Source organism: Periplaneta americana, chromosome 4, assembly GCF_040183065.1.
Source record: "Periplaneta americana isolate PAMFEO1 chromosome 4, P.americana_PAMFEO1_priV1, whole genome shotgun sequence".
Lineage (NCBI taxonomy): Eukaryota > Metazoa > Arthropoda > Insecta > Blattodea > Blattidae > Periplaneta > Periplaneta americana.
The window spans coordinates 68,811,757-68,823,631 of record NC_091120.1 but is presented as its reverse complement, the minus strand read 5'-3'; the positions used below and the strand labels follow the sequence as shown (position 1 = coordinate 68,823,631).

At 34.9% G+C, this 11,875-nt stretch overlaps 1 protein-coding gene across 1 annotated transcript; it reads right to left on the bottom strand.

The window, feature by feature from the left end:
• Positions 1-1,939: 1,939 nt before the first annotated feature.
• LOC138698820 (general odorant-binding protein 72-like) lies at positions 1,940-11,547 on the bottom strand. Its single transcript, XM_069825040.1, has 7 exons — positions 11,396-11,547; positions 6,679-6,757; positions 5,444-5,496; positions 5,248-5,283; positions 3,790-3,907; positions 2,198-2,262; positions 1,940-2,101 (listed from the first exon to the last, which is right to left on the bottom strand). Exons 1-7 carry the CDS (start codon positions 11,462-11,464, stop codon positions 2,084-2,086), a joined length of 438 nt encoding a protein of 145 aa, XP_069681141.1. The 5' UTR covers positions 11,465-11,547; the 3' UTR covers positions 1,940-2,083.
• Positions 11,548-11,875: the final 328 nt, after the last annotated feature.

Sequence of the window (11,875 nt, the reverse complement as noted above, 5' to 3'; positions counted from 1 at the left end):
GTTATAAATCTGTGAAATCCTGTAAATAATGGCATTCATAATATCTGTTTAAAACTGTCAGATTGGCAACACTTAAAACCAGATTTTTCCCATCATTCCCATCTGAACACGCCTAACAACTCCCTGTCCCTAATGTGGCAAAATAACGAACTTCTAACGAGGATAAAACTAGCATCATGTGAGTTAAACCATCCTGGACACTACCGCCTTTACTTACATTCACTACACTTCGCTGAGAGTACTGCCCGTGCCTCACTTCCTGAGCTGTTTCTTTGCGGGGCGAGAGGCAGAGGGAGTGAGTGGGAGGTCCGGTGTACCGCATGTGCCTACTACCCTACGTTCAACACATCGGCCTTTTCAGGATTCCTTTCGTCAGCTATGAAGCAAGATCAGCCATGGACAAGCGAATGTATAGGCTGTCTCCTCAAAAAACAAATTATGTCATACTTATCAGTTCCTGTAACTAAACACTAATACCAGTTGTAGACTACAGTCTCTACTTGAGATTATCGACTTAATGGCGATTACGGATGTCACGTGTACAACACATCTGTAAACTCTTTCCTCTATGGCTGTGTTCCTCAAACGTTTTTCCACCGCGAAACCCCTTTTAATCTAAAGTGTAACTGCGCAATCCTTGCAATATTTCATTAGTATTTAATAGTTAACAGACAAGTGAGAGCTAGTATCTCTAATTCTGTTCAGTGGGACGAATGTATTTGCTTTTTAAGCCTACAATCTGGTTTTATGGCGGAAAGTTGTAGTCTCATTTATGCTATACTTCTGCATTTTCTCTTTTCGGTATTTTGTTTTAGTGGACACATACGCAGAGAATCCAGTGATAAAAGTGGTATTATGGGTATTTTCCGTTTTAGATGTTCATTAGGCCTAAACATAGTGTTATTACGCATATTATTGGAATATTATTACGCATATTCTTGGATTATTATTATTATTATTATTATTATTATTATTATTATTATCGGTGGTTTCATGTTATTATTGATTCATATTTTCGTAACATTTAATATATTTTTTTATAGTATCCACTAAATATAAAATAGCCATCGAAGCACCCCAGTCGGCTAAGGCGCTTGCCTATCGATCCAGAGTTGCGCTCGGGCGCGGGTTCGATTTCCTCTTGGGCTGATTATCTGGTTCGATTTTTTTCCCGAGGATTTCCCCAACCGTAAGGCGAATGTCATGTAATCTTTGGCGAATCCCCGACCTCATCTCGCCAAATACCATTTCGCTATCATCAATCCCATCGATGCAAAATAACCTAGTAGTTGATACAATGTCGTTAAATAACCAAGTAAAAAAGTATAAAACAAAATTTAAAATCATACAGGGCTCACGGAACCCCGGAACATACTTTGAGAAATGCTGCTCTATGGCAATTCAGCAATTGTAAAGACTGAACGAAGAGTGGCCTAGTGTGTACTTACATCGCCAACGTCATCAGAGATAACAGTGATAGTGGTAACCACGCTTAGAGTATCCAGTATTATAAACAGTAAAGACCCCTGCAATGGCATAGGATAATGTTTTCAGCACATGTAATATGCTGCCGTGCCACACGCTGCAACTGCCGTTCCGGTCCTAGCAGACCTAAGAGGCGTGGTTATAAGCACTAGGGAGCTCTCAGTTCAGGACGTGAGACACGGGCAGTATGCACAACACAACTGACAACCCCGGCATATATCAGGAAATATGAGTCTCGCTGTTGGCCAATATTGCAACGGAAAGTGTTACTATAACCTCCCTTCCTTTCATGTTGGCACACTTCATACACAGCGCTTTTCGTCGTGGGATAAGGAAAATTGGAAATAATATCGTTGTGATAAAATGAAAATTAAATAGGAAAATAATCAATGACGTTTGGTATGTAAGGTTTATCGGAAGATCATTTGAATTTTTGTCTGAAATAATTAAAGAATTATGCTGCATAGAAAAAAGCTTTATTAAATATTACTTCTACATGGTATGTGAATAGGGGAATCTCTACCTCGAAGCAGGACACATGGGATTGTGAAGTACCCAAGACAGGAACATTTTTCATCAGTCATTTCTCCATACGCCATCACGGCAAGTAGAAAAACTGAAACATAAATTAACAATATGCACTACAATATAGTAGACTATCTTTACTTTTAATGTTGACTAGTAAACATGTAAGGAATGGTTCAGTCCTCACCTCAGAGTCAGCTGCATAGGCACATTTTGTCAGTGCGAAAGCTGTTTCACAGTCATTGTCGAAACCTGTAAAACGAAAGCAGTAGCTACATTCCCAAATAATTTATCTCTATCATATAATTTGTTTCCTTCTTTCTTCTTTGACCTTCTTTACCACCTCTTTTGATACCGACTTAAAATCACATGACAGAGAAAGACAACCAATCTCTTGGACGGGAGATAAATATTTTCCACTGCCCACGCCGGGAATGGAACCTAGGACTGTTTGGATGGGATGTGTTTACGTTGTCCACAGAGTAAAAATGTACAGTATAGAAAAGAACAAATTACCGCTCTCGCTCGTTGTATTCGTTGCACTTGTCTTTCAAGTCTCGTTTCGTAACTCTCGTACGCTTCGAGCCTTGCTTATCATTCTCGAAATAGTATTTTGTCGGCATGGAAAGATTTCGTAACTTTGAATAAACATCATTTAAATAAATAACATTAGAGATGATTAATTCAAACAAAAAGAAAAAAAGTATCATAGTTATCAAAAATGTTGTGGTTCTATTATCAGACATTACTTATGGTTATATAAATGGAAAAAAAAAATCTCATTTAAATTTGTATTTCTAAGAAACATAAAACATAACGTTAAATAAAACGTTAATATATTTTTACTTGAGATTGTACACTTGATCTCAAACATAAGAACGAAAAAAATTCCTAGTCTTTTGATAAGGGCCTAGCAATTAAATAAAGATTGGGGCGCGGATTATTGTACACTGAAAGGTAGAGATGATGTTTAAAATACGATGCTTGATAGTTTATATATATATATATATATATATAAAACGGTTACCAAAACAAATACAAGTTCAGTCTGGTATAAACAACTGTGACGATTCAAGGCTGCTTGACGTTCGAGAGTTGAACACTACCCAGAAGAATGAAATAAAGAAAAATACTTCTGAAATAATAAATAAAATTATTCCTCGTCGTTAACCTTTTGTTACTATTTTAGTATGTAATGTCTTGAACGTTCGCAATACTGTCATGCGGGTTTTCCGCTTTGCGGACGCTGTTGGTCTTGCTTTCTCGATCGTTGTTCAACTCTAGTACAGTACAGACAGGGCCACATATCACGAGATCCAAGTTCGGTGGTGTCTCGCAGCCGATTCTACATCGGAGCACGCCCGAAATATGGGAAAGAAACCGAGATGATAATGAAAGAGGGGAAGTGAAATTATAATGGTGAAATGAGTCCGAGATCAAACGCCGAAAGTTATCCAGCAATTCTGCTTTGGTTGATTGAGGAAAAAGTCGGAAGAAACTACACTACTTGTCCCAACTAAAATTTGAACCCGGGCCAACTCGTTTAACGGTCATATATGCTAATAAGAGATATACCAAATCCCAATGGAAAGAAGGGATCCAACTTGTGTCCATGGTGTTCGTGGCCGGCTACTCTATCATTTGAATCACAATGCAAGAATTTACCTTCCTACTTACTGATAACACATAAAATTTATACAATTGCGTGGACAAAACAGTTTCCTAAGATATACATTTGTGACAATGAGGGCTAGGTTATTTACACGGACAACCACTCACCGTCTCCCGCATTGCGGCACTTCTCGGCCACATTCTTGACCTTAGCGCTTATCTCTGGAGGCAGTAGATCGTCCGCCATTTGGATGGTTATGTCCGCCTGGTATTTTCCATCTTTCAGCTGTAATAAGTTACATTATTCATATGTGCATTACTGTATCTATTTCTAACGCAACATTAACTAAAACCCCTGATCACTATTTAACAGATTGCTCAGCCTTATAGGTTTGACAGCAACAACTTTTATCAAGTTTACTATACTGACATCTAGCGACAGTAGGAGTCTCATCATAACTTTCATTTGAATTGCATGGAGAAACTGTACTTCCATCTAGCGGTTGTTTTAAATCGACGGTGGCGATCCTGGTGGTTGTTCTCTTCCACATGCTACCGTTTTTAACATTATGATGGTCAATCTGTTATATACGTGATCAGGGCTAAAACTAATACGGGAAAATTATAATGGCTACTTTCCTGAATGATAAAAATACGTGTAGGGGAAGGGAAAGACATGTTAATCTTATGAGTAAACAGTACGTACACTGGGTATAAATTGAGGCGTTCCCTGGAATAACAAGTTAACGTATATCATGTCGTTTCTCATTTTCCGGCATTTATTAAATATTTGATAACGCATCTCTCTGCTGAAAAAAAAAATATTATTTTCTTCCGATAAACACACATTTCTATATAAAAACCCAACCAGAAATCGAACCCACGTGCGAGCGCAACTTCTGATCGGCAGGAAATCATACTACCATCTATGCTACGTCGGTGGCTTCTTAATTGTAGTCGCCATATGAAATAATGATAATACTTCCTCCGTTCCAAAATATGATATAGTAACAAACAAAACAAATTTGATTATTGCACATGTGCGCACGAAATGTTTCGCGATGTGTTATTCTGTTCAATAGTGAAGGGACTATCAGACAATGCAGTTGTGAATGTTTCTAATCTTCTATAGTGCATCAAACTATAATATTTGAATAGTTCATTATGAACAGAAATCAAATGGCCACCTGCTGTGGTGTTTCTGTTGCAGAAAATGTAACAAGAACCTAGTCAATTTTGAATAGAACATCTAAGGCTCAACAGTCGTATAAAAAGGGTTATAATTTATTGCAGTTTTTATGTTAATTTGCCTCTCTCAAAACAATGTTGTTTTTTATTTTATTAATTTGACTTCACACAGAATGAAATGTACCTAATGTTTATGTTTTATTATGTTAATTTATTAAACAAATAAGTATCTAGAAGATGTATCAAAGATACATTATGTTACTGAGAAGTTGAACAAATCTACCTATAGTATACCATATTTTGGAATAGAATTAATTACATTTTTCTATACCATGTTTTGGAACACAGGGAGTAATAATAATAATAATAATAATAATAATAATAATAATACAGGCGTAATAATATTGTCAGTTAAAACTGTAATAAATGTTTCCTTACCGAGTGTGAAAGCCCCATCATGCAGGCAAGGTAACACTGGAAAACAAGAAAAAAATTAATATATGAAATATTGAACAATTAAACCTAACATTATTTTGTAGAACATTTTCGATTACTGAAAGGTATGTTGGATCTTCAGAGATTCATCTTCGGTGCAGTGAATTTAGTATGTAGAAATGGCTTTATTTTCTCTCACCTTGAAGGCATCATCTTCCGTGAAATGGCCGTTAGAAGCTTCTGCGAGGACCTCTGAAACAAAGTTAACATATTTGTACAATCTTCATGCTTAAAAACACTCTTTTAACACTTATGTAATCACTGATGGACAGTTAAATTATTTAAATAAATAAATAAAGACTTCACTGTGTTAACATTATAAATTTTTGGTGTTATGTTGCCTGATTGACTAGTTTCGATGGTGTTTGCATCATCCTCTCAATCTTAGTCAATCAGGTAATATAACACACAACACCAAAAATGTATAATGTTAACATAGTGAGGTTGTTTTATTTATTCATTCATTCATTTATATATTTATTTATTTATTTATTTATTTATTTATTCATTTATTCATTCATTGATTTATTCATTCATTTACTTATTTATTTATTTATTTATTTATTTATTTATTTATTTACTCAAATAACTTAACAGTTCATCAGTGATATTTGTATAGTTTTACATGTAAATACGAAGCAGTAAAGTACCTATAGCTTGCCACTATTGCTGTGCTCTTTCTTTCTTCTTGTACGTAGGAGGGACCCGAAGGCTTACACTGCCGCCTGAGACTTATTTATATTCTGTAATTTCCTGCCTCTCTCTTAGTATTCGCATACGATCCATACATCTTAATGTTGTCTATCAAATGGCAAAAGTTAGAAAAGAAACTGAAGTAAAAATGTATAAAATTATGGCAATTCACACAATATTGTATGGATGTGAAACTTGGGCTCCAACGAAAAAAACAGAAAGATAGAATACAAACGGAGCAGATGAGGTTCCTCAGACAAGTTAAAGGGTGTACAAAACTTTATAGAGAATTAAAAGTACAGTCTTTATTGGATAAAGTCACGAATTATAGACAAAAGTGGATTGAACACATGAATGGAATGAGTAAGGAGAGATATCCATTGTTAGCAAGAAATTATCAAGCAAGAGGAAGACGTGACGTCGGGAGACCTAGAAAACGTTGGACTGATGAATTATGAAGTCGGAACGGGCAATTGACTAATCCTTGGAGTGATGATGATGATGATGATGATGATGATGATGATGATGATGATGATGATGTCTATCATCCTACATCTTCTTATCTCCCTAACTTTTCTTATTCCAATGCATACTTCAGTTAGCAGTTTTTTCTTAATATGACCCAGCCAATCAAATAACACAATAAAAATTAATTGTCCGTTCTGCTGCTTGAATACCTACCATCCGACACTCCAGCCTTCGGTTGACAGTGATTTCTCAGTATCTTTCCGGTTGAAATGATCTCCTCCATTGTCAGTGCCTGAAATATGAAGTTTTGATCATGATATTTTGTATGTGTAATCTGTTCTGTAAATCGAAGTGGAAATTAAGGGGAGAGTGTAGATATGTTTGGTGAAAAATCTCAATACTTCTAACATTATAATCTGAAAAATCCAAGGATGATTAAAAACATTGTTGTCTACTACTGTGCAAAATTTCATGATTCTACCTTAAATACATTCAGAGAAAAGAGTACATAAAGTGCACCAATTTACCATGACAGAGATAGAGACCTACCGATACATATATTCTCCCCTTAAGTTAAGTGGGATTCTGTTACAAATTGTATTTTCATGGGAGAAGAACGTGGAGTAAGAGCTTTAAGATTCGCACTAGAATTTGAAAAGCGAATATGGGAAAGAGTGAAAGTGCCACAAACAAAAATTTTCAATATTCGGATAGAACCATCCAAAACTGTAATGCAACACTTTGAAATCGTTCTACTCAGAAACATCCAGACTGAAATGGCACTATAGATCATTCGTTATCTATGAAACCAACCTGCGCGTCAGGGAGAGAAGAATGTGGACTGAGAAGCTTCCTTCCCTCGCTACGCTCCTACTCGTCGCAAGCGAGCTCACTTACCCCCACCATAAAGTTTTTACTATATGCTACGCCGCACGCAACCATTTGGTTTCTCGAGATAACGAATGATGTATACCAACCGTCCCCATGGTGTACCCAATTTGTAAAATCAATCCATTCCACGAAAAAAAGCAACAGAATAGCCGAATCTTCTTCCTTACGTTACGAGAAATGTATATCTGATACTTCGGAAATATTGTCTTATTCCTAAAATGACAAGCCTATCACAGTATTGTATTGTAACTGTATGTAGAGTTATTCTGAAGTCGAGATAGATTTGAAAGTCATCTTTATTAAGAAGTACTGTAAGTTTGTAGGGAAATATGATAGTTTTTTTTCATAAAGGAATGGAGTTTATTCACATATAAATCAATTTTAAAACATTCAAATATGATGATGATGATGATAATAATAATAATAATTATTATTATTATTATTATTATTATTATTATTATTATTATTATTACCATTATTATTATTTTTTTATTTATTTATTTTAGCTGGCATAGTTAAGGCCGTAAGCCCTTCTCTTCCACTCAACCAGCAAAAAGTATATATACATATGTATGAACTTACAAAGAATTCAACAATTTAATTTAGATAAGAGTTACATGTATACAAGAGTTATTTACGAATTAAACAACAAAATACTATGAACTATTAATTAAACACTGAAATACAAACTATGTAGCAGAATAAGCTAAAATACATAGAATGTTAATATATTTCAAATAATGTTAGATAATAGGAAGAGATTATTATAAGACAATTTTGAAAATACAACACTATCAGGATGCATGTCTAAAGGAAAGGGGTAACAATGTAGTTGATAGTTTAAGTCAGTATGATTTGAGTGAAATGCTAAGAAGTTTATCTTTTAAGCTGTTTTTAAAAGTGTTAATTGTCTTGCAGCCCCTAATACTTTGTGACAGGGAATTCCATTGTCGCGAGGTGGATACTGTAAAAGATGATGAATAACAAGGTGTTCTATGAAGAGGTATACTTAACGCGCCACAGATAAGTGATCTGGTACTTACGTTGTGATTAGAGTATAGATAAGGGAAACGAAACGAAAGGTAATTTGGTGTTGAAGTGTGCAGAATTCGAAAGAGTAAAGACAAAGAGTGTAAAGTTCTACGTTCTTTAAGTCGGAGTCACGAAAGACTTGCGAAGGACGGTGATATGTGATCATATCGCCGGATGTCGCATACGTAACTGACGCACATATTCTGAACTCGCTGTAACTTGACTGACAGTTCAGAACTTAGGTTACTTAACAAAACGTCACAATAATCGAAATGCGGCATTACTAGGGTTTGTACTAGGGTAAGTTTCAGTTGCTGGGGAAAGAAGTTTCTTAAGCGACTCAGACAGTGAATGGAGGAACAGATTTTTTTTATAGTTTCTTTAACTTGAAAATTCCAATCTAAATTATTATCGAAAAAGAAGCCAAGATTTTTTACGAAGATGAATAAGGGATTAGCATTAGTCGCCATCTTCTCCTTTATCAATAGTATCCTATCTTTTAAGGGATAGACAGTATTCAGAAGAAATTCTGGTGGAATGTTTTCAAATTTTTTGCAAGCTTCCACAATGAAAAATTACAGGGTCCATAGTACAATCCATTTAGGTTTATGAATCTCCTTAAAGCGCTGAACAATTTAAATTACATTCATAATAAGGCTGAAAAAAGTCCAATTGGTGTTTGTATAGGCAAAATAATTATTTTCTGCTGCGAATTAAAAAATCACATTGATAATTTGAATTGGTATTCATTTATTTAATTTTCCACAGCCGAAATAGTGAATCAATTGAAAAAGAAGGTTCTCTGAAAATTATTTCCGACTTTTGAATAACTTAACCCTTTCTGCTCGAATGAGTTCATTTGGAATCACTAACATTTTGTAATCTCTGACTCATAGGCTATGATTTGTCTGATGATTCCATATGGTATCCTCAGAAGTAGTTTCGCTCTTTACCGATAGAGTGCAGCACGCGTCAGTATTTTGGCTAGCTGTTATTATACTTGTTTTTTTGAAAGATGGGACATGACAGTTAAGCGGCCGAGCTTGGAACTACAGTGCCATGTTGCCAATATGGACTACCATGCTGCCAGCTGATGGAAGGTAGCAATTGTCGTTAAGATGGCTGACGTTATCTACTTCCACATTTTTTGGCATATTGTTACGCAATTTTTCTGCTGTTTAAGTGTATTCCAATATTTGATAATTGGCATTCAATTTTTTTTAGAACAAACTATAACTGAATTTAAAAATTTTTAATTTCCTAATATACATGATTTTTTTAATGTGAAAATGATTTAATTCAATAATTTTTTATTCGAAACCTAATAACAGCATCAGTAAACTAAATGACAACTATGTTTACCATGCCATAAGCTACCTCGAGAAAAAAAAAATATTAAAAAATTTGTGAAATTGTAGCACAAGATAGGAATTATATTGATATCAAAATATTAACATGAAATTAAAATGAATAATTAATAACGCTGATATGTCTTACACTACAGCTTTGAAAATTTGTATGTATGTACCAAGTAATACCCAGAACTAGCATGCAAAAAATCATTCATGTATCTTTTATAGTTTGGAAATTACCAACTTTCAGTTCAGTCCCCCCTTAAAACATTCATTGACAATTGACGGGAAGGTGAAGAAAACAATACAAAAATCGACAAAGAATCAAAGACGAAACGTACCAATGCTAACATTGTGTGCACAATAAATGTCGCCAAGAGAGTTATTAAGCACTCGCCACGTGGCAACTGTAAGTTTGGCAACTCAGCCGTTTTACCATAGCAACAGGCCTACCACGCTGTGATATTCAGTTGTTTTTCCCATCGCAACGCTCCTGTCATGTCCCATCTTTCAAAAAAACAATTATAGGAAGAGGATTGCTTTTCTTTTTCTTAGATCAAAATACAAGGTAGATGCAAAGAAAAGATCTGTGCAGATAGACACGCAGATATGAGTATAGGTAGAGTAAATAAACATATTGCTAGGTATTTAGTCAGACTCTCGAAGGACAGACGGATTGCTAGATTGCTAGCTGGACAGATCGGCATTCAGATAGCTATATAAAATATTTGGAAATAAATTACGTGTTCTTAAGACTCTGGTAAATTTATATTTCTTTTCATAATTGCTTTGGATAATTAATACTGCATTAACATAAAATTCAATATGGTTTAAATATAAAACACAATTTTAAAATAATTTAACACACTATAATGCAGAATAATGTATAGTGGCACTATTGCTTTAAATGGTGGGACTAAGTTCAAACTTTTCTTTCTAGGACTGATGTAAAAGGGGACACAATATTAAATCTGAAAAACATTTCATATATATGTGAACATTTTCTTACTCTCTTATTTTGTTTTCAGCTGAAATGTCTAATCACATACAAATTCTCTCCTGTGCACAGTAACATCTATTGCAGTTAACGTTTTACTTTATCTTTCCATTTCGTTATTCAGGTTTGGTTTACCTTTATTGAATTTGTATACCTAAATGGGCAAAATCGGATGCTTTATCTTGAGATTATGATAATATCACAGCCTAGTATATACAGTCACGAAGCTCAATACGTAGTAAATATGCATCCATAGATAGTTGCTAACCACTAGGATCGCTACTATCGCCTCATTACAGACAATACGCAGTAGTACCTGCACAGTGTATTGTTCCTAGTACCCTCATAAACTCAAGCTTCGTGACTGAATATACTAGACTATGATAATATGATGGTGATGGTGATTATGGTGTTCGAGAATTGTTGAAATATTGATAGAAAGAACGAGGATAGTCCCAGAAATTAAGTCCCTAACAACTTCTTTGTCTACTACAAGTCCCACATGAACACCCGAAATTTCAATCCTGATTTGCTGCTTAAAAATGGAACAGTAAGCTAATATTAGGAACTGTTGGTTCAAATTATAAAAGCATTCCCTTGCAACCTTCTTTCTTCACACCGTTTCTATCTTACATTAGGCCTACTTCGTAATACTTACTGCATATGTTGAGTGCAGCACTGTTGCTATGGAGACGATAAATAAAGTGGAATACAGAAATTGATTCATTATACATAAAACAAGACAGATGCACACCAATTTTGAGACGCTAGACTTTTATACATCCGATAGTAACTAAGCGACAGACTTGTTGAAAAGACAGCAGAAGGTCATCAAATTGCTACCTTTATTGTTTCCCGTACAGCCATCAATTCAGGTACCAGCGAAGCATATCCATTCCTTCTGTTTCTGGACGATATGACTCATATATTTTTCTGTATATATCAAGGTTCATGAATTAAATACTGTAATCAGATGACTGGAAGAGAGCGATTTGAAGAATTTATCCTCTTGGGATCATTGAAATGAGTCGTAAAATCAGGAATTCAGAATTGTAGCTTTCTTCAAGCAATTATTCATGACGAATTCAGCATGAGTATGCATATTTTTGTTAATGTTGTTGTTACTTACTTACTTACA